This window comes from Rhinolophus sinicus, chromosome 9, assembly GCF_057876585.1.
Source record: "Rhinolophus sinicus isolate RSI-liver-muscle chromosome 9, RSI-T2T, whole genome shotgun sequence".
Classification (NCBI taxonomy): domain Eukaryota; kingdom Metazoa; phylum Chordata; class Mammalia; order Chiroptera; family Rhinolophidae; genus Rhinolophus; species Rhinolophus sinicus.
In genome coordinates, this window is record NC_142509.1 from 15,582,265 (window position 1) to 15,606,956 (window position 24,692).

Consider the following 24,692-nt stretch of genomic DNA (forward strand, 5'->3'; position numbering starts at 1 on the left):
CAGTGGTATAGCTAAAGAAGAATTCCCCACTGATTACTCCATGTGGTAGACATGTCATAAGATTTAGGTTAGACATAAAATACCCAGAGCAGGATGTCTTGGCTTCAGTTAAATGAACTGAACTAAATTTCCATTCTGTCTTTCGCCTGATGAGTCTGTAAAATGCTTACACATGGGCACTATAGAACTGAAAGTTTTTTTTGATGTAGATCAGATCATAATTGTACTAAATGACTATGTTACAATAAGACAAATCTGGCCTACATATAAGAATGAACTTCCTGAGAGCCAACATTCTTAGATTCTGAAATTGTTATCCAGGGAGATTATATAATTACATCATAAAGAACATTAAGAATAGAAAAGATCCTTGAAATATTTAAACAGAATCCTGCCTGAAAGCTACCCTAAACAACTTCATAGGATTTTTCCAAGCCTCCTCTACCTCAATCCGAAACACACACACACACACTTTTTTATTGCAGTTTTATCAAGTTGCTTTAAGGACAACAGCATTACCATGTTTCCCAAAAAATAAGACCTAGTCAGACAACCAGCTCTAATGCATCTTTTAGAGCAAAAATTCATAACAATATAATATAACATAATATATTATAGTATAACAATATAATATAATATAATACCGGTACTTATATTAATTTTTGCTCCAAAAGATGCATTAGAGCTGATTGTCTGGTTAGGTCTTATTTTGGGGGAAATACAGTATAACATATCTTGGGGGGGGAAGCATGTGAGAATAAGATATATCAAAGGAACTATTAAACACCTCACAGGTAAACCATTCTTATTACTGGACTGACGTATAAATATTTCAAGAATCCTTGTACTCTCTATTGCAAAATAAACAGGATATTCAGCAGCAAGGAGCCCCTTATGGGAATTCTGCCAGTAGATGGGCTTCAGACTTGAACTACAGCATTGGCTCTTCCCTGGATTTTCAGTCTGCTGGACTATCCTGAAAATTTTATACTTGTATATCACAATTGTGTGAGCCAATTCCTCAAAATAAAGCTCTCTCTCTCTCCCAGAGAAACAGAACCAACAAGATTATATATACTATCTTGTTGGTTCTGTTTCTCTGGGGAAACTCTGACTAATACACATGTACACCCATAAAACCTCACATAACACATACTAAAGACAGTGAGATGTCAAGGAGAGTGGGGATGGGAGGGTCCACAGCTACCAACAATTACCATTGTCAATGAAAATATGTGGGTTTTAGTTGCTAAAGCTGAAAGGATTCTTAGAAATAATCTAAATCTGTAGTACTCAAACTTCTGTTTTACAAACATACCCTTACGCAGAATTGCAATATACCAAAATGGGGTAAAAATCCACTAATTTCAACTGCCTCATTCCCCTTCCCACGGCACCTCTGGAGGCATATCTCTTAAATGTGAATGTTCTGGCTCACTGTTTATAAACAGGATTAATGTATCCGCTCCCCAGTAATGTATTCTTGAATGCTCCCAGTTTTATTTTTATTGTAGTGCTACTCAAGTCTGTACCAATATTATTATCGATATAAATTCCTTATTCTCATAACTCTTGAACAACTATAATAAAACTGTTACAATTTCAATTTCAATAAAAACATTACTAAAAAAAAAAAAGGAGTCCCTTACAATGCAAATATTGCTTAGGCTCCCAAACTCCAAAATACTTAGGCTTAAAAAAAATTGAAAAATTAAGAAATGCAGAAAGAATAGTAAAAATGCATTTCCACCATTCAAAGACAATTCTTAAACATCTTGGAATGTTTTATTTTACATTTCCACCATTCAAAGACAATTCTTAAACATCTTGGAATGTTTTATTTTAGTCACGTTTTTCCATCATCACTGTTGTTGCAAAAAGCTTTGTTTCCATAGGGTCCATGGCTTTGGAGAAGTTCAGCGGTGTTAAGAAGCTGCCCTGGGGTGGAAGGCAGAGGCTCACGCAGAAGCTCCAAGGACAGGAGCATTCAGTACCGTGTTTCCCCAAAAGTAAGACCTAATCAGAAAATAAGCCCTAGCAGATTTATCAGGATGACATGCCCTGAGTATAAGCCCTAATGTGTCTTTTGGAGCACAACTTAATAAAAGACCCAGTCTTATTTTGGGGGAAACACGGTAGTGCCTATCAAAAGTCACTGGGCGAAGGGGCTGCCGAATGGCTCAGTTGGTTAGAGCGCGAGGTCTGAACAACAGGGTTGCTGGTTCAATTCCCACATAGGCCAGTGAGCTGTGCCCTCCACAACTAGATTGAAGACAAGCTGCCACTGAGCTTCCAGAGAAGCAGCCGGATGGCTCAGTTGGTTAGAGCGTGAGCTCTCAACAACAAGGTTGCCAGTTCAATTCCCACATGGGATGGTGGGCTGTGCCTCCTGCAACTAAAGATTGAAAACAGCAACTGGACTTGGAGCTGAGCTGCGCCCTCCACAACTAGACTGAAGGACAATGACTTGGAGCTGATGGGCCCTGAAGAAACACACTGTTCTCCAATATTCCCCAATAAAATTAAAAAAAAAGAAAATGTCTGGGCTAAGACTTTACTTGGTATTTTTACATTTATGTTCATGAGAGAAATTAATCTGTAACGTTGCTTTCTTGTAATGTCCTTGTCAGGCTGGTATTAAGGTTATGCAAGCCTAAAAAATTATTTGGGAAGTATTTCCTGTTTAAATTCTCTAGCATAGTTTATGTAAAACTTGGCAATATTTTTCCCGAAATATTTGGAAAGAATCCGCTAGTGAAGATATCAGAGGCTGGACCTGAGGCCTGAGTTTTTCTTTTTGGTAAGATTTTCAATGACTGATTTAATTCCTTTTCTTCTTGCATCCATTTTCATTTTTTTAAAGGAGTTTGTCTATTTCATCAAAAATTTTCATGTAAAATTCTTCATACTATCATTTAATGTCTCTAGGCTCTGTAGTAATAGCTCCTTTCCATTCCTAATATTGGTAAATTGTGTTTTCTCTCTTTTCCTTTTACTAATTAGTAAAAGTGATATATCCCTTGCAAAACCAAATTTTCAAAGAACCAAGTTTTGGCTTTTTGCTCTTCTTCATTGTACATTTACTTTCTATTTCACTGATTTCTGCTCTCTATGACTTTCTTCTTCTGGTTTGATTTGCTGTTGTGTGTTTGTTTGTTTGTTTTTTCCTATCTTCTTAAGATGGAAATTTAAAACATTGATTTTTAGCCTTTTTTACTTTTTATCATAATTGCAATTAAGGCTCTAACATTCCCTCTACTCATCTGACCAGTTTTTTTTGTTTTTTTTTTTTTAAGATTTTTATTGGGGAAGGGGAACAGGACTTTATTGGGGAACAGTGTGTATGTCCAGGACTTTTTTCCAAGTCAAGTTGTTGTCCTTTCAATTTTAGTTGTGAAGGGTGCCGTTCAGCTTTAAGTTCTTCTTTCAGTCTTAGTTGTGGAGGGCGCAGCTCAGCTCCAGGTCTAGTTGCCGTTGCTAGTTGCAGGGGGCGCTGCCCACCATCCCTTGCGGGACTCGAAGAGTTGAATCGGCAACCTTGTGGTTGAGTGCCCACTGGCCCATGTGGGAATCGAACCGGCAGCCTTCGGAGTTAGGAGCACGGAGCTCTAACCACCTGAGCCACCAGGCCGGCCCCTTGAGTTGATTTTTGATGGTTGTAAGGAAGGGGTCCGGTTTCATTCTTTTGCATGTGGATATCCACTTTTCCCAATACCACTTACTAAAGAGACTGTCCTTTCCCCATTGTATGCTCTTAGCTCTTTGTCACAAATTAATGGATTTATTTCTTGGCTCTTTATTCTGTTCCATTGATATATGTATCCATTTTAATGTCAATACCATACTGTTTTGATCACTACAGCTTTGTAATAGTTTGAAATCAGGAAGTGTGATGTCTCCAGCTTTGTTCTCCTTTCTCAAGATCATTTTTGCTATTTAGAGTCACCTGTGGTTCCATACATATTTTAGAATTGTTTGTTCTATTTCTGTCACTGGAATTTTGACAGGGACAGCACTGAATATGCAGATCACTTCAGGTAGTATAGTATGGGTATTAAAAATATTAATTCTTACAATCCATGAGCATGAACTATCTTTAACTTATTTGTGTCTTCTTCAACTTCTTTCATCAGTGTTTTAGAGTTCTCAGTGTATGGATCTTTCACCTCCTCGGTCAAATTTATTCCTAAATATTTTATTATTTTTGATGCTACTGTATATAGGATTGCTTTCTTAATTTCTCTTTGTAATAGTTCATTGTTAGTGTATAGAAATACAACTGATTTTTGTAAATTGATTTTGTATCTTGCAACTTTACTGAATTCATTAATTAGTTCTAATGGATTTTTGGTGAAATCTTTAGGCTTTTCTACATATATCATGTCATCTGCAAATAGTGACAGCTTTAATTCCTTTCCAATTGAGATGCATTTTCTTTCTTTTTCTTGTCCAACTGCTCTGGCTAGGGCTTCCAGTACTATATTAAAGGGGCAAGAGTGAGCAATCTTGTCTTGTTCCTGATCTTAAAGGAAAAGCTTTCAGCTCTTTACCATTGAGTATGATATCAGCGCTGTCAAATATGGCCTTTATTATGTTGAGGTACATTCCCTCCATGGCCAGTTTGTTGAGAGTTTTTAATCATGAATGGATGTTAAATTTTGTCAAATGCTTTTTTAGTATCTATTGATACAATCACATGATTTTTATCTTTCATTTTGGTAATGTGGTGTGTCATAATGATTGCCTTGTGGATGCTGAACCATCCTCGCATACCTGGAATAAATCCCACTTGATCATGGTGTACTATCCTTTTCATGTGTTGTTGAATTCAGGTGGCTAATACTTTGTTGAGACTTTTTATATCCATGTTCATCAGGGATATTGGCCTGTAAATTTCTTTTCCTATAGTATCCTTGTCCGGTTTTGGTATCAGGGTAATATTGGCCTCATAATGAGTTTGAAAGTTTTACTTCTTCTTCTATTTTCTGGAAGAGTTTGAGAAGGACTGGCATTAATTCTTCTTTAAATGCTTGGTAGAATTCACCAGTGAAGCCATCTGGTCCTGGACTTTTATTTGCTGGGAGGTTTCTGGTTACTGATTCAGTCTCCTTCCTGGAATTGGTCTGTTCAGTTTTTCTGTTTCTTCATGATTCAGTCTTGATAGGTTGCATATTTCTAGGAATTCATCCATTACTGTTAGGTTGTCCAATTTGTTGGCATATAATTGTTTATAGTAGTTTCTTATGATCCTTTGTGTTTCTGTGGTATCGGTTGTAGTGTCTCTTCTTTCATTTATAATTTTATTTATTTGAGTCCTCCTTTTCTATCTTGGTTAATCTAGCTAAGGATTTTAAAATTTGCTTCTTTTCAAAAAAGCAATTCTTAGTTTTACTGAACTTTTCTATTTTTTCCTATTCTCTATTTCATTTATTTCTGTTCTAATCATTATTTCTTTCCTTCTGCTAACTTTGGACTCAGTTTGCTTGTCTTTTACTATCTTTGTGTTGTAAGCTTAGGTTGTTTATTTGAGATCTTTTTTTTCATAATAAAGGCATTTACAGCTATAAACTTTCCTTTTAGAACTGTTGTTGCTGCATCCAATAAGTTTTGGTATGTAATATTTTCATTTTGTTTGTAATGATATTTTTTAATTTCTCTTTTGGTTTGTTCTTGGATCCATTGGCTGTTCAGGAGTGTATGGCTTAGTTTCCATGTATCTGTGAATTTTCCAATTTCCTGTTATTAATTTCTAGTTTCATATCATTGTAGTTGGAAATGATACTTGATATAATTTCAATCTTCTTGAATTTTTAAGACTTGTTTTATGGCCTAACCTATGATCCACCCTGAAGAATGTTCTGTGTGTTCCTGAGAAGAATGTGTATTCTGCTGCTGTTGGATAGAATGTTCTGGATATATCTGTTAGGTATATTTGATCTATAGTTGTTCAAGTCAGCAGTTTCCTCATTGATTTTCTACTGTTGAGAGTCAGGTATTAAAGCCACCTACTATTATTGTATTGCTGTTTATTTCTCTTTTCATTACTGTTAGTATTTGCTTTATATATTTACATGCTCCAATGTTGAGTACATAAATATTTACAATTGTTATGTTGTCTTGACGAATTGACACCTTTATCATTATGTAATGACCTTTTTTGTCTATTGTGACCCTTTTTAATTTAAAGTCTGTTTTGATCAAAGGATAGACATGCTTGTTCTTCTTTGATGACCATTTGCATGGAATATCGTTTTCCATCCCTTCACTTTCAGCCTATGCATGTCCTTAAAGCTAACGCGAGTCTCTTATAGGCATCATTTCCCTTTGGAGACAGTGTGGTATTGGCAAAAGAATAGATAAATAAATAGGTCAATAGAACAGAAAAGAGAGCCTAGAAATACACACACATAAGCATAATTAACTGATCTTTGACAAAGATCAATACAATGGAGCAAAGACAGTCTTTTCAACAAATGGTGTAGGAACAACTGAATACCCATGTGCAAAAAAATAAATCCAGACACAGATATTACACTCCTCACAAAAATTAACTCAAAATGGATCACAGAACTAAATGTAAAACACAAAACTACAAAACTCCTAGAAGGTAACATAAGAAAAAATCTAGGTGACTTTGGGTACAGCAATAACTTTTTAGATACAACACCAAAGGCATCATCCACTAAAGAATTATAAGCTGGACTTCATTAAACTTAAAAACTTCTGTTCTCTGATAGATAATGTCAAGAGAATGAGAATTTAAGCCACAAACTAGGAGAAAATATTTACAAAAGATACATCTGATAAAGGACTATTATCCAATATATACAAAGAACTTTTAAAACTCAAAAATAAGAAAACAAATAACCCAATTAAAAATGGGCTGAAAAACCAAACAGGTATTTTACCAAAGAAGATATATAGATGGCAAATAAGTACAGTTTACCCTTGAAAACCATGGGTGAACTGAGCAGGTCACTTATACATGGATACTCTTCAATAAATATACAGTTGGCTATTTGTATCCCCGGGTTTTGCATGTGTGGATTCAACCACCGAAGACAGAAAACAGTATTTTCAATCCATAGATGCCAAGGGCCAACTGTATGCATTTGATATCACGGACTTGAGCAACCACAGATTTTAGTATCCATGGTGGGGGGGGGTGGGGGGGGTCCTAGAACCAATCCCCGATGGATACCAAGAGATGACTGTAGTTAAAATTTTGGGAACAACTAAACTATTGTCTGTGTCTATGAGTTTTTGTTTCTTTGTTTGTCTTGCTCCTTTGTTGTTTCCAGTTTTATATCCCACATATCAGTGAAATCATAGGCTCTCAACTTTTTGTCTGACTTATTACACTTAGCATAATAATCTCATGTTGTCGCAAATGTATTAAAGAATTGTACACCTGAAACCTATGTAACTTTACTAACCATTGTCACCCCAATAATTGTACACCTGAAACCTATGTAACTTTACTAACCATTGTCACCCCAATAAACTGTAATTAAAAAGACAAAATTGCGAGGCAGTCAAAAGTTATACACAGGTTTTCGACTGCAGGGAGTCGGTGTCTCTAACCCCGACACTGTTCAAGGGTCAACTGTACATGAAAAGATGTTCTACATCATATGTCACTAGGGAATTGCAGATTAAAAACAACAATGAGATACTACACACACCTATTAGCATGGCCAAAATCCAAAACACTGACAACACCAAATGCTGACAAGGACGTGGAACAACAAGAACTCTCATTTATTGCTGGTGGAATGCAAAATGGTGCAGCCACTTTGGAAGACAGTTTGGCAGTTTCTAACAAAAGTAAAAAAACTCTTACAATCCAGCAAACACACTCCTTGGTATTTACCCAAAGGAGTTAAAAATGTATGCCCACATAAAATCTGCATACCAATATTTATAACAACTTTATTCATAAATGCCAAAAATTGGAGGAAACCAAGATGTACTTCAGTAGGTGAATGGATAAATAAACTGTGGCACATTCAGACAACAGAATATTATTCAGTACTAAAAAGAAATGAGCTATCAAGTCATGAAAAGGCATTGGAGGAACCCTAAATGCAAATTACTAAGTGAAAGAAGCCAACTGAAAAGGCTGCATACTGTATGATTTCAACTCTATGACATTCTGGAAGTGGCAAACAATGGATACAGTAAAAAGGTCAGTGTTGCCAGAGGTTGGGGGAGGGAGAGATGAATAGGTGCCCCACAGGATTTTTAGGGTACTGAAACTATTTTGTATGATACTGTAATGATGGATATATATCATTATACATTTGTCAAAACCTGTAACAATCTACCACTTCAAGAATTAATCCAAATGTAAAACACGGATTATGATGTGTCCACGTAGGTTTATCAGTTGTAAGAAATGTACCACTGTAGTACAGGATGTTAATAGTGGGAGAGGCAGTCCACTGTAGAGGCAGGGGGTAAATGGGAACTCCCTGTACTTTATGCTTAACTTTGCTATGAACCTATAACTATTCCAAAATAAATAAAGTCTATTAAAAAAACATAGCTCTCTTAACCATCTTTTAATACTTCTACCCAGATCAAAAATGTTTGTTTCCACTATGGATCAGAAGGCAAAATCACTGCCTGATTTTTTCTAAAACTTAAGCTTCCAAAATCACCTTAACTGGTATCACAGTACAGATGAAAGAACTCACTTTTCAATTTTCTTCCTGTGTTCTTTTTGCCTTTGTTGTTCTTTTACTTGTTCTCTTTCAATATCCATGAAAAGTCGTCTGTATCTCAAGTACTGCTTTTGACGCTAAAGGAAAAAAGTTAAAATTGTTAAGATTCTGCTCTCAGAGGACTTTCCAAGGAAGGAAAATATCCTTGTGTCTTACACAACAAAGCCTTATGATACATAAGTCACATGAAACAAAGTCCTTAATTTCCTTCTGTTTGTGGTGACTCAAGATAATATCACATACAGCAAGAGCATTATATTTTCAAGCACACAGATAGCTATTAGATGTTACAGACAAATCAGAGAATAATTAAGTGTGTCCTTAGTACAGTCCTTTGTCAACAGCACTTGAAGAAATGATTATATTTGATATAAGACACATACCATATTCACTCTGTATTCCCAAATAGTAAGTAGCATAGAATCAGGGCCACAGAAAGAACGTGAGAGGTATTTTATAACAGAACAATAGTCACTTTAACTTTTCAAAATTAAAACCACAAGAGCATACTCTAAGCCTAGCCTAACATGGTGGGGAGGAGAGAAGGACTGAGGAATATCAGCGCATTATACTTTTAAAGGGAACAAGTATAATAAACGCAAGTGCTACTGCCATGTGTGTAATATGTTCATATACCTGTATTTATATATTCTCTTTTAAGGACACAAGCTACTCAAGGGACACTAGTCTATACATAGATATGTTTTTGCCCTTCAAGTAGCTTGTGCTACTTGAATAGTTTTGCTTTTAGCAAAAACTATTAAAAGTCTAATAGCAGTTCTCAATATTGACAATACAGTACAATCATCAGTGGTATTTTTTGAAAAACACAAATGCCCCAAACTACCTTTTCAGTTACCAATTCAGTATATCTGGTTTCAGTATATCCAGGCATTTGTATTTTGAAAAAAGCTCCACATCTGATTCTGGTGCACGGCCAGTGTTAAAAACTGTTCATTTAAACTAACTTTAGATTGAAAAGAAAAAAAAGGAAGCCATAAATTAAAACTCTTCCTTCAAAGAAGTTATTGTGGCAAATATCACTAACTAGAGAAATTCACTAGGATCATATCTCTGACTTTACATCAAAGTACCCTAAATCCTAGGAACTTAGAAGAGAAGGTCAACATGTTATAATGATTCAAGTAATTTGCCTTTATCTATGGAATTTGTAGTATTAGCTATTAAGATGTTAGGACACAGAAATTGTTTCCAATTTCACATATACTATTATGGTAGAAACACTGACATCCAAAAGTGATTACCATTCCATACCTCTTTCTTGTCTTCTTCTTGATCTACTCCAGACTGAAAAGCCAGTGGAGTTAGGAATTCAGTGTTCAATCCTGATTGATATTCATCACAAACCTGTTAGAAAGTCCAGTCGCACAAAGTGACAAAATTGCCAAAAGCTAGCCCTGTGCATGCTTTTGATATTTTCATCTATTGATTCTCTCCTCCTGCAACTTTGAGCTCAACTGGATAAAAAAAACACACTACATATATATTAAAAAGAATGAAAGGAAGCAGTTTCAGAAGAAATTAACTGAAAAAAGGGGGGAAAAAACAATAAACCAAAGAAAAATATTCAGATCAAAACATGGATGAACTGATAAATCAAAATGTTGAGAATGAAAGTTCTTCTAAAGTGCTTACTTGAAATCATTCTATCATGAGTGTGCTTGGGATTCAATCCAAGATATAAAGCCAGTTCCCTTAATATCTCAGATCTATAAGCATTTTCAGTTTACACAACTCTCTTGACGGGTGAGAGTCCTGAGAATAAGAACCTGGAAATATTATAACAATCAACTGACACAGCAGGGAGGAAACTGGAGCTAATTCCTCCCCCATCACTAAGAAAACCTTAGGACATAACTTGGTATGTCCATAATTTGGACATCTTATAGATCAAATTATGATCTGTACCATTTATAAATGAAAGCTTAAAATTACTTTTATCTTTTTAGCATAAAAGTCATTTATCTTTCAGGGAAGTTGCAGGATGTAAGATCAGTAGACAAAAATCAATTATATTTCTATAGACTTGCAATAAACAATCTGAAAGTGAAATTAAGGGGAAAACCCATTTATAATACTATCAAAAACACTATGGAATAAATTATTAACAAAGTATAAATTTTAAACTCAGAAACTTACAAAACATTGAAAGAAATTAAAGAAGATCTAAATGAATGGAAAGATATTTCATGTACACGGATCAGAAGACTTAATATTGTTAAGATGGCACTACTCCCCAAACTGATCAACAGATTTAATGCAATCTCTATTAAAATTTCAGTTGACTTCTTTGTAGAAGTTGACAAGGTGATTCTTAAATTCATATGAAAATGCAAGGGACCTAGAATAACAGAGATGATCTTGAAACAGAAGAACAAGTTGGACGATTCACTCCTCCCAATTTCAAAACTTACTACAAAGCTAGAGTAATCAAGTCAGTGTGGTACCAGCATAAGGATAGACGTATAGATCAACAAAATAGAATTGATAGTTCAGAAACAAACCCTTATATTTATAATCAAATGATTTTTGACAAGAGTGCCAAGAAATTCAATGGGTAAGAATAGTCTTTTCAACAAATGGTGGTAAGATAACTGGATATCCACATGAAAAAGAATGAAGTTGGATCCCTACCTAAATAACAGGAAAAACTGACTCTTATACAAATATTAACTCAAAGTAGAACACATACCTAAATGTAAAAAACATAAAATTCTTATAGAAACACGTAAGAGTAAATCTTCATGACCCTGGATTAGGAGAAGGTTTCTTAGATATGACACCAAAGACACAAGCCACAAAAGAAAAAGTAGATAAATTGGTCTTCCTCAAAATTAAAAACTTTAGTGCTGCAAAGGAAACAATAAAGAAAGTGAAAAGACAACCCACAGACTGGGAAAAAACATTTGCAAATTATATAACTAATAAGGAACCTGTACATTGACTATATTAAGAACTCACATAACTCAATAATCAAAAGACAATCCAATTACAAATTAGGCAGAGGATCTATTACACAGTTTTCCAAAGAAGATATACAAATGGCCAATAAGCACATGAAAGGTGCTCATCGGGCCGGCCCGGTGGCTCAGGTGGTTAGAGCTCCGTGCTCCTAACTCCGAAGGCTGCCGGTTCGATTCCCACATGGGCCAGTGGGCTCTCAATCACAAGGTTGCCAGTTCAATTCCTCGAGTCCCGCAAGGGATGGTGGGCTCTGCCCCCTGCAACTAAGATTGAACATGGCACCTTGAGCTGAGCTGCCTCCCGGATGGCTCAGTTGTTGGTTGGAGCGCGGGCTCTCAACCACAAGGTTGCCAGTTCAATTCCTTGAGTCCCACAAGGGATGGTGGGCAGCGCCCCCTGCAACTAAAATTGAACACGGCACCTTGAGCTGAGCTGCCGCTGAGCTCCCAGATGGCTCAGTTGGTTGGAGCTTGTCCTCTCAACCACAAGGTTGCCGGTTCGACTCCCGCAAGGGATGGTGGACCGTGCCCCCTGCAACTAGCAACGGCAACTGGACCTGGAGCTGAGCTGCGCCCTCCACAACTAAGACTGAAAGAACAACAACTTGAAGTTGAACAGAACCCTCCACAACTAAGATTGAAAGGACAACAATTTGACCATTGTTCCCCAATAAAGTCCTGTTCCCCTTCCCCAATAAAATCTTAAAAAAAAAAGAAAGAAAAAAAAGAAAGGTGCTCATCATTAACCATCAGGAAAATGTGAATCAAAACCACAGTGAAATATTACTTCACACCCACTAAGATAGCTATAATTAAAAAGACAGGTAATAACAAGTGCTGGTGAGGATGCAGACAAACTGGAACCCTCATACGCTACTAGTGGGAATGAACAATAGTGCAGGCACTCTGGAAACCAGTCTGGCAGTCCCTCAAAAGGTTAAGCATAGAGAGCATATGGCCCAGCAATTCTACTCCTATGTATATATCCAAGAGAAATGAGAACATGTATCAACAAAAAACTTGTACACGAATAGTCATAGCAGCATTATTCATAACAGCCAAGAAGTGGAAACAATCCAAATATCCACCAACTAATAAATGGATAAATAAAATGTGCTAAATGCAGAGAATGGAATATTATCCAATGGATAGGAATGAAGTTCTGCTACATGCCACAAGGTCAATGAGCTTTGAAAACATGACGCTCACTGAAATAAGCCAGTCACAAAAGCCAGATGTAGTGCATAATCCCATTTATATGAAATGCCCAGAAAAGGCAAATCTATAGTGACAGAAAGTAGATTAGTAGTTGCCTGAGGCTGGGATGTGGGTAAGGGGAAAGGGGGTTGCTAATGGGTACAGGACTTTTTGGGGTGATGAAAATGTTCTGAAATTGATCGGAACAATGTTTGTACAACCCTTTGAATATACTAAAAACACTGAACTGTACATTTTAAAAGGGTTAATTGTATGGCATGTAAATTACACCCAGTCCTCATCATTTGCATATTCCTTATTTGTGAATTGACCTATTTGCTAAAATTTATTTGTAATCCCAAAATCACTACTCCTGGTGCTTTTGTGGTCATTTGTAGACAAGCAGAGTATTGTGAAAAACTTGAGTCGCCAATTGTGCGCATTACCAGCTGAGGTTGAACACGATTTTGTTTTCAGCCTTCATACTGTAAACAAGTATGAAGATATATTTAATGCCAAATTTTTTACATTTTTTGCATTTTGTTGGTGATTTTGCTGTTTAAAATGGCCCCCAGCCACAGTGCTATAGGACTATCTAGTATTCCTAAGCATAAGAAGGCTGTGATGTGTCTTATGGAGAAAATACTTGTATTTAATAAGCTTCATTCAGGTACGTGCCATAGTGTTACTGGCTGAGTTCAATGTTAATGAACCAACAATATATATTAAATAAGGTGTCTTTAAATAGAAATACACATAAAACAAGGTTATGTATAGGTCAGTTGACCAAAATGTTATAATCAGAGGCTCGTAGGCACCTAACCCTGTACCTCCCCTAGGAGCCACGTACTTCAGTATTTGCTAATTCAGTGTTTGTGGCAATTTTATAGAATTAAGGACCATAAGTAACAAGAATTGACTGCATATCTCAATAAGGCTATTATTTTTTAAAGTTATTTATTTATTTGTTTGTTATAGATAAAATCAGAAAATGATACATAATGAAAGGCTAATTGGTGGTTCTCGCTGGAATTTTTGTGGGTTTTTTTTTCTTTCTGTTTGTGTTTACTTTTACTACAATAAAAATGAAATTATTTTCCGCTTTCCAAAAAGTAAGACAAAGTGGACTGCCAGCACCAGCGAAGGAGTAAGTCCACTACGGGCCTATCTCTCTCACTGACTGGAGCTAAAAATTCCGAGAAACACAGCCCATGGGGTCTGGAGAGTGTGGCGGCTGGGTATTCTGAAGAGAAGCGAGCTAGAGAAGTAGCTCCCTTAATTCTGTGTATGCACTGGCACATGTCCCAGACTCACTCCTGAGCTGTACGGGCATGGCATGGACCTAACGGGGCACAACAAGCCTTGGGGAACCAAACTAACACGCGAGCCACTGTTCACAGGAGGTGAGAAACAACTGATAGTCTGAACTTGACCAGGTTGACTGCCTGCTATAAGAAAAAAACAAACAAAAAAGATGCAACCTTCTTCAGAGGATTTTAACAAGAACCAGAGTCTTACAATATAATATTCAAAGTTAGACCCAGCAGAAAAGGTGGCAAGAAAATCCAGAAAATGTGTCCAGAGAAAGACAACTCCTCCTCTAAGATAGTAGGAATAGGAAGAATGGCAACAAAGTAAATGGCTAAAGCAGTTATTGCGTGATGGCTTTTATTTTCTATATGAAAGCCGGAGAGGATGCGGGAAGGGCAAGAACTTTACAGGGTGTTTAAGGTTTGAATTATCAGTGTGGGCCACACGGGGCAGGTAAGAAAATGCTCGGCAGCACTGGGGACCCAGCGGGGATTGTGAGCACTAGTACAGACGTGGGTCAAATCTACACAAATAAAGTGTTTTCTCCCATAAAGCTTGATTGTTTGGGAGTCTCCAAGGGGAAAGGGCTGATCCAGGGCTGAGGATTTTCAGGGCTGGCATGGCAGAAGGACAAGAAGAGGTTGTGTCCACAAAGCTGCACCCTCTGCTGAACAGCCAGGGTTAGGGACTCTCTTTTGTGCTCAGTTAATTCCCTATGTATCCAATAGCACGAGTTATGTTGCTTCATAACCATCTGCTTATGTGTCAGTCTCTCTTCTTTAGAAATTTGAGTGCTGTGTCTTGTTCACAGCTGTATCTTTGAGAGTTAGTACCTAAATAATTGCTAACACCTAACAGGTACTGAATTAAGTGTTTGATTGATTGACTAATTCATTCAGAACGCATTTAGCAAGAGAATACCAGGTACCAGCACTGTGCTAACAGCTGCCCATACACTGGTAAACAAAGCAGGTGTGCCTTTCCTCATGAAGCTTACAGACCAGTGGAAAACAGGTAAATAAGTAAACAATTACAAAGTGTTTTGTGTACTGAGAAGGAAGCAGAATGCAGGGATAAAGAGAAACAGCAGAGGGGGTGCTTTTTTGATAAGGTGCTCAGGGCAGTCTTTTCTAAGGAGTTGACACTGTAGATGAAACCTGAAGGATGAGAAAGGACGAGCGTTGTGAAGAAAAAAGGGAAGAATGTCCAGATAGAGAAAAAAACACATGCAAAAGACCTGAGGCAGGAAAGACCATGGCACATTTCAGAATATATAAATGACCACGAAGAATAAAACATGACAGTATACCCTTAGGCCAACGTTACAGACCCAAGCTAAACATCACAATAGAGCTGCAGTTTCGTTCTGAAAACCTCAGCCCAAACCCTACTTTCTGCCTGTATGCCTCCTTTTCTTTCTGCTGTCTTAAAAGAGCCAAGAGGAAATCTCTCTTAATCTCGTTCATATATCGTAATACTGCTGGCTGCCTGAAGGCTGTTTTTAAAAATAACATAAAACCACAAGATGGAAATTATCCAGACAGTGGTAAAATTCTAATGGCAATAAACTAGACTTCAGCTAAGGAATGGAAAAATCTTAGTAGGCCAGGGTATTTTCACATTTTCTTGAAAACCTACTGACCTTGACTCAATACACCAAAACTTAGGCAATGTAACATAACCCTAACAAGTTCCAGCCCGAGCTCTGAACAGTTTATTTCTTGGTGATCTGCCTTATACTCTACCAGCTACTGATGGAGGTCAGGTCTGGGCCATTGGGGGGACCATCCTCCTGACCCCTCCCCCTCAGAAACCACGCGTTTCTTCTCCTCTCACACCATAAAAGACAATGGCCACCAGAAATTCACCTTTTCTAAAGAACATACATATAAAATATAGTTTTTCCAATAGACTACAAGTGCTCCTGACAATACCGTAGGTTTCAGTGAGAGCCCAAGAGTAATCTTATGTCAGGACACGTTTTACACACCATGAAATAAAACAAGAATCTGCTTTTTGCTCCGCCTTACCACTCCCAGCTCAGTAAGTGCCTGTAATCCTATTTAAACTCTAGGGTCTGCACTACCTGTCTTCTGCCGGAAGCCTCTCTCCGATGCTTGGGTAGAGGATGCTGGTCGCCATCCAGAAGCAAATCTCGCCATTTTTCAGCTGTCCCAACAGACGGCTGCTGCCTGGAGTATAAGCTCTAAAAGATACAAACGCACCCACCAAATTGGATGAGCAGTGAGATAATGGTCGTGAAAATACTGCAGGCTGCAGTGAGAGCCCTCAGGTCATCTAAACAGGTCAGGAGAGTCAGATATATTATGGCATGAAAGTAGACATTATACTGCTCGCCACGACTATGGATTTTAACAGTATCCACAAAGCAATTGTAAGTTTTTTCATCTATAAAACAAGGGTAATAGATTCTATCTCCCAGGATTACTGTGAGAATTAAACAAGACAATGATACAAAGTTCTAGAACAATTTTGGCTATGGTAAGTGCTTAAGAATGTAAGCTGTTATTCATAATAATATTAATATTACTGATAGTATTAATAAGAGATAGCACTATCATCCTCATCATCACTGTTGCTGTAGCATAGCTCTGGCAAGCCCACATCAAACTCTAACTAATTTACTTTCTGCTGCTCAGTTTTTACTACCTCCACTCTGCCTGCTCTCTGGCAGAGCCTAGATCCTGGATATTCATGGCAACTCCTGAAATAACTCCTTTCTGCATCTCTCATCTGGCATGTTATGTGAGGCCTGCCCAGAGTTCCTGTGCTAACAGACAACATAAACATTGGAACATCAAGTGTCCAGGCAGGAGCATCATGCCAGGGCAATAGAAAAAGCTTCAGTGAATTGGCCCGAAGTAGTGTCAATACGTCAGAATGGTGATACATCACAGAACAGGATGATATTATATCCTTGCCTGTTGTTACTGACCTTAACACTAAGCCCCTGGAGCAGTTACTATGTCGCCCTGTCAATCTTAAGCCAAAACCTAAGCAATTTACTCTCTGCTACTTACTCCTCATGACAGTACACTCTATTTATTCTCTGGGAGAGGCTAGGTCTTCAATACTGGCTGAAACATGCCAATGGCACTCTAGAAGCAATTCTTCTTTCAAACGCCCATCTCTCAAAAGATGACGGTTGTATAAAAGACAAAACTAATTGTCTAAGCAGAAATGATGGGTTAGTGACAATAATGTAGACTTCAGTGACAACCCCAGAACAATGATACTAGGGGAGGATAATATAACACAGGGGTGCGTGTGTGTGTGTGTGTGTGTGTGTGTAATATAAAATTTCCAAATACACATCAAAGTAGGGGAAAAAAATAGTATAATGAATCCCAAGATACCCATCACCCAGCTTCAACGATTAGCAATGTTGTTTTTTTCATCTTTCTTCTCCCACTTTTTTTCCTGGAGTATTTCAAAGCAAATCTCAGATTATCCTGGCTTTTTTTCTTTTTCTTGTTTTTTTTGCACAGGACAACTCTTTATTCAGCAACACATTTGAAAGAAGGCTACAAGGTAATATTTTTATAATGTTGCCAGCATTTTCCCAAGGTAAAGCCAGGAAACAAGCTTACGTCATTTCCACAAGTACTCCTACTTGTATGCTTTCTCATCTGGACTCTTTAGAACGGACATATTTTGAAATAATGGAAGAGATTATATTCTCTGCCTAACTCTAGAAGCCTTAATTCCATGTATCCTATATACAAGCTAGCTTGACAAGCTCCAGCCCAAATCTTAAGCAATTGCATCTCTGTTACTCTTTTGGAAAGTGCCAGTCCTTCCACTGTATTCTGCACTACCTGGTCTCCAGCGGAGGCTTGGTCCTGGATTTGAGGGTTACCACACTGATGATACTCCAGAGGCAATTCATCTCTCACTCTCTCTTCTCTCATAAAAGATGACGGCTGCTAGAAAAACATGTTCAACAACACAAACAGAAAAGAAATTGTCTAACCAGGGTAACATGCTAATCATACTTCTCATTATTCACAGTGGCCAAGACATGGAAACAACCGAAGTGTCCTTCAATGGATGATTGGATAAAGATGTGGTATATATATGCAATGGAATATTACTTAGCCAGAGAAAAGATGAAATACTGCCATTTGCGACAACATGGATGGATCCTGAGAGCATCATGCTAAGTAAAATAAGTCAGACAGAAAGTCGAGAACCATGATTTCACTTATATATGGGATATAAAACTGAAAGCAACAAACAAAAACTCATAGAGACAACAGTTTAGTGGTTACCAGAGTAAGGGGGGAGGAGGAGATAGAAGAGGGTAAAGGGGATTAAATATATAGTGAATGAAGGAGATTTGACTTTAGGTGGTGAACACAATGCAATATATAGATGATGCATTATAGAACTGTACACTTGAAACCTATATAATTATATTAACCAATGTCACCCCAATAAGTTTAATAAAAAAATTTTAAAAACTGTAGGCTTAAGTGAAAACCCCAGGGAAACAGTACCAAGTGAAGATATCCTGATACATTTTGATTTGAATGAGGATGTTACACTTTTAGCCCAACTCTGTAGACTTTAATTTTTAACCCCAAACCATGTACAGAATAGTCTCACATTTTAAGTAATTTAGGCTCTCCTACTTCTTCCTACATTATTCGTGTAAGGTCAATATGCTTGGGGTAACACTGTGGGCTTCAGTTTAAGTTGTAACATCATCTTTAGTAAATTAAAATAGTCTAACTGACGCTACAATAACAATATAAAGATGATTTATCAGCCTTCTGAATGACAGAAGTGATTTGACTGACATAGTTCACTAGACCAGGAACTTTTACACTTGACTCTACACTTCATTCACATTACCAGTTGTCAAGAATGTCTAAAATCCAGTCATTTTATTTTCTGTTTATCTCTCTCTTATTCTGCTCTACCTGGTTTCTGACGAAGGCCTGGTCCTGGAGGTTAGAAGGCAGGTACTGATAACCCACCAGAGAAAAGTCATCTCTCCCTTTCTCATGTACCATATTAGAATATGGCTCCTTGAAGCGTACTTTCTAAAAGACAAAAAAAAAACACACATGTAAATTGTCCAGTAGGAGTAATGTGATAGCAATAACATTTTAGTCTTTATTAAGAACTTTCTAGTAGTTTTTAAAACTCAGGATAATTTGAAATATTATGGAATAAAATGGAAAACCATACTTTTTGTTGGTTCTGAAGCCTAGCTGAGAACAAGTTTTGCCAGCTTTCCAAACGCAACCCTAAACAAATCAGTTCCTGCTGCTGTCTCTCTTTTTCCTGTTCTACCTTGCCCTGGATGGAGACCTGATCCTGACGCCAGTGAAGAAGATCCTGACGGACTTCCAGAGGAAATACCTCTCTCCCTCTCCTACCTATCAAAACTGATGTTGACTGCTTCAAACTTCCTTTCTAAAAAAGAATAAACACAAAATATCAATTGTTCAGTTAAGAAATACAACTAATAACACTTCAGGCTATAGCGAGAATTCTAGAGTTAACTGAGGTCAGAGTATAACTAGACATTTTATGGAATAAAACAAAACACTATACTCTATTCCACATGAGCCCACCCAAAACCCTAAGTAATTTACTTCCTGTTGATCCCTTTCTTCTTCCTTTTGGTCTAAATGATCTCTAGTGGAGGGCTGGCCTGGGAACCTGGGTAAAAGATACTGACGGGCACTTGTGGGCCACTCCTTTTTCCATCTTTCAGATGTCAAAGCAGATGCTAGCTGCCAGATACAGTTTTCCTAATGAAGATTAAAAACAAAAAAGTAAATTGTCCAGACAGGGGCAATATGCTGCTGATAAACTTTAACGCTTAATGAGAAACCTGGAGATTTTAGAAGTCAATCAGGAAACCTGGAGTTTTTAGAAATCAATCAGGAAACTATTTTTTCCAACTATGAATCACCAAATCAGTCCTTACAAATCCCACTCCAAACCTTAAGTAGCTTATTTCTTCTTCTTGTATCTCCTTTCCACTCTCTTTTACCTGGTATCTGGGTAGAGAATCCTGGTCTTGACATTTGGGTAGAATATTCTGGTCTTTGGGTAGAAAAGCCTGACTTGGGGGTAGAAAATCCGGGACTTCCAACATAATACTCCCATCTTCTAGTTCAGTACTCATAGCTTCCAGTATAATACCCTGAGTTTCTGTCTTAACAACCAGGACTTCAGGCTCAATGGCCTGAGCTTTGGGCTCAACAGCTTGGCCTTCCAGCGCAGGAGCCTGGGTATCCGGCTCAGTACTCTGGGCTTCCAGCTCAATACTTTGGACTCCTGTCAAATCACCCTGGGTTTCCAGCAGACCACCTTGGGCTTCTGGAAGATAATCTTGGGTTTCTGGCAGAATATCCTGAAGGCCCTGATGATGTAACTGCTTCAGCTCTTCCTCTTCCATCACAGCAAATAATGGACTTTTGAATTGTACTTTCTAAAAGTGAACATAAAAATCAAATATAGAATGCTAGGTAGCAGCAACACTCTAGGTTTTCCACGAGATTCCTAAAACAATCTTAAAAGAATATGGTAGTCAAACAAATTATTAGAATAAAATGTGACATTATACTCTTTGCTCAACTTATCCAAATCTACAATCCAAACCAGTACAAACGGCATCCCTCGTTAAATCATAATTAGTTTAATTTCTATTACACTATTTCCTTTCACTCTGCTTTACCCGAGCTCTGCTGTAAGGTATGTCCTTCTCTTCAGAAAGGAGATCCTGCTGGTCCCACCAAAACAAATTTTCTCTCCCTTTCTTGTCTGGCATAATAGATGAAGATTCCTCAGAGTCAGGTTCCTAAAGAATATACAAACAAATGGAAAAAAAAGACAAATGTATCTATTACAGGTAGAAATGTGATTGCAATAAAATCCTAGACTTCAGCACACTACTAATATAATTTTAGTAGGTCAGTATAGTCAAATATTATAAAAAACAGAACATTACAAAAGAAGTATAAGGCTGTACATTGAAACTATAAAACATTCTTGAAAGAAATTAAAGAAGATATAACTAAATAGAAAGACATCCCATGTTCATGTATCTCAGAAGACAATATTGTAAAGACAGCAATAAACCCTTATATTAACAGTCAACTGATTTTCAGCAAGGGTATCAGGACAATTAAATGGAGAAAAAATAGTTTTTCAACAAATGGTATTGGTACAAGTGAATATCCACAAGCAAAAGAATTAAGTTAGAACACTTCCTCACACCATTTATAAAAATTAACTCATAGACCTAAATGGATCATAGACCTAAATGTAATAGCTAAAACTATAAATTAGAAGAATAACAGGAGGAAATCTTCATGACCTCAGATTAAGCAGTGGTTTATTAGATACTACACCAAAAGCACAAGCAACAAAAGAAAAAAATAGAAAAATTGGATTGCACCAAAATTAAAAATTTTCTGCTACAAATGATAGCATTAAGAAAGTGAAATCACAACCGACTGAATGGGAGGAAATATTTGCAAATCATATATCTGATAGGGAGAATTCATAAAGAACTCTTACAACTTGAAAATAAAAAGGCAACCCAATTTAAAAATGGGCACCGCATTTGAATAGACAGTTTCTCCACAAGAAACATAGAAATGGACAATAAGCACATGAAAAAAGATACTCAAGATCATGAGTCATTAGGAAACTACAAACCAAAAGTACAGTGAAATACCACTTCACACCCACTCGGATGGCCATAATCAAAAAGACGAACAATAACAAGTACTATTGCAGAGGATGTGAAGACACTGAAATCCTCATATATTGCTGATGGAAAACAGCTTGGCAGTTCCATAAAATATTAAATATGAACTTATCATATAACCCAGAAATTCCACTACTAGAGAAATGAATGTCTACACAAGAACATGTACACAACTGCTCAGAGCACAATTATTCATAAAAGCCAGTAAGTGGAAACCCAAATGTCCATCAACTGATGAATGGATATACCAAATGTGATATAGCCATACAATGGAACATCACCCAGCAATAAAAATAAAGCACTGACACATGCTACAACATGGATAAACCTTGAAAAATAAGCCAGTCACAAAAGACCCCATATTATGATTCCATTTACATGAAATACCTAGAATAAGCAAATCTACAGAGACAGAAAGTAGATCAGTAGTTGCTTAGCATTGTGGGTAGAAACAGAGAGGGAATTGGGAGTGACAGCCAATGGATACAGGGTTTCTTTTACAGGGGAAGAAAATGCTTTAAATTAGATGATGGCGACAGTTGCACAACCCTAGAATACACTAAAAACCACTGAATTGTACACTTTAATGGGTAAATTTTGTGGTATGTGAATCCTATCTCAATAAAACTGTTTAAAAAATACTAGATCTTATCATCTTCACTGTGAAACCCATCATTTATTAGCTGTGGACCGTTGTAACAAGCCAGTATTTTCCCCCTTCTACTCTTTACATTTCCCTACCTGATTTTCCACAAATTTCTGGTAATATACAGTATTTAAAAGCCCTTGATAGAATTTAAAGGGTAATTCTCCTCTTATTTCTATATTTATCCTGATGAATGCTAGTTTCCTATAAAGTGCTTTCTGGGGGAAAAATCAATACAAATATAAATGGTCTAGAGAAATATGCTCATGACACAAAGTTGAGTTTTTGTGAAAGAGCTGGAGTGGTCTTAGCAGGCTATGGTAGTCTAATACAGAATAAAGGAAAACAAATAGTTCTATTTCAAATGTACGAACAAGTCACTCACAAACCAAACATATGGAGTGAAATAGGCTGGTAGGAGATATATTAACTTCATAAGTGACAATTTGCCCCTATTCTAGCTAGTAACAACTTTAAAAGGCTTATGATTTTTGTCTTGACGACCTGACAACAGGCAAGCAAGTATATCTTCTATTTCCCTGTTTCCCCGAAAATAAGACCTAGCCAGACAATCAGCTCTAATGCACCTTTTGGAGCAAAAATTAATAATAAGACCCAGTCTTGTATTATCTTATTTAAGACCCGGTCTTACATTATAGTAAAATAAGACCCGGTATTATATTATGTTATATTATATTATATTATATTATATTATATTATATTATATTATATTATATTATTATATTAGTCCCAGTCTTATAGTAAAATAAGACCAGGTCTTATATTAATTTTTGCTCCAAAAGACACATTAGAGCTGACTGTCCGGCTAGATTTTATTTTTGGGGAAACGGTTGTATCTCCAGATCTAGAAAAACAATAACCAGACAGCTTCTGATGTCAGTAAAAATAAGTCTAACAAGGAAATGAAACCAGAGTTCAACTGGGTTATAGATTGTTCTCCTTCCTTATTGGAAGATTCCCATTTCATTCAACCAAGGAGGTAGAAAACTGTTCAGATTTGAAGGAAAGACTACACACTTGACCTGATCTAAGTGATAAGAAAAAGTTCACTAATTTCTTAGATCCTTCTCAATTTTATGGAGATTTGTTTCCGATGTTATACCTGAAAAATACACATGCATTCTTTGGAAGCAAGCAGGCAGTCTGAATTCATCATCACACCATAGTCAATAATAATGTATTACACTTAAATGGCACCTTTGACATATAAAACTGGTTTATACAAGGATGTTATCTTAGACTTAATCCTCCTCCCTTCTACTAGATAATTGTTTTAGTTAGACTTATGAACAGTACTTTTTCTGGAAAAACGATTGAAAGGCCTGAAACGTTCCACACAAATATAAAATATCAATCTCTAGGATCTGATAACCCTTTTGCTTCTGGTTTCTTAGAATGTGTCCAATCGCCTCATTCTAACAGTACCCTGGAGTCAGTCTAATAGCCCAAATTATAGTATGGCCAAATCCAAGGTAGGTATAAAAATTATCAAGATACCAAGCCATTGAGGAGAACTTAGGTACAAAAGAAACTCTATCTTGAGTCACAACAAGACAATGCTAAAAAAAGGTAATCATACTGAATGCATCTAAGATGGAATGCCATATATAAACACACACCCATGCCCACTTGTATTTTTATATTTAACTATAAATTTCTTAGTTATCACTGAAGAGAGAGACATTATAGTTTAGTATTCTACCAACTACAAACATACAAGACAAATATTTTAAACAATGTTATTTTACAAGTATAGTCTTAAGTACCCTTTTAAGTCTAATTCCACATTTGGATTCCCATTTTTGATTGCTGTGTTGAGATACTTCAGGAAAAAATACAAAAATATATGTAAAATCTAGGAAAATGTCAAAGAATATTAATTAGGAAGTGAAACTGAGAAAGAACTAAATAAGACAGAGTTGATGATGGCAAAAAAACAAATAGAGTAAAAAAGATTAATGGTTCATTTTTCTAGACGCCTATCAAAACTTGAAATTAATCCCAAAATTAAGTAAATACAGGAAAAGTACATGAGTTTAGCATCCAAATCT

The 24,692-nt window shown here is 36.7% G+C and overlaps 1 protein-coding gene across 4 annotated transcripts in view; it reads right to left on the bottom strand.

Moving 5' to 3' along the window:
• The window catches only part of CCDC15 (coiled-coil domain containing 15), an 80,388-nt gene that overhangs the window by 38,847 nt on the left and 16,849 nt on the right, over positions 1–24,692 (bottom strand). For 2 of the 4 annotated variants that reach the window (XM_088800860.1, XM_088800858.1), the window contains exons 5-11: positions 20,937–21,059; positions 20,250–20,690; positions 19,165–19,287; positions 18,058–18,165; positions 16,305–16,424; positions 10,002–10,094; positions 8,700–8,803 (exon numbers count right to left, since the gene is read on the bottom strand). In XM_088800860.1, the coding sequence (XP_088656986.1) occupies positions 8,700–8,803; positions 10,002–10,094; positions 16,305–16,424; positions 18,058–18,165; positions 19,165–19,287; positions 20,250–20,690; positions 20,937–21,059 (1,112 nt within the window). Of the gene's footprint in view, positions 1–8,699; positions 8,804–10,001; positions 10,095–16,304; positions 16,425–18,057; positions 18,166–19,164; positions 19,288–19,845; positions 20,005–20,192; positions 20,691–20,936; positions 21,060–24,692 lie in introns of all 4 variants that reach the window. The other 2 variants (XM_088800861.1, XM_088800859.1) reach the window with 2 other exon arrangements.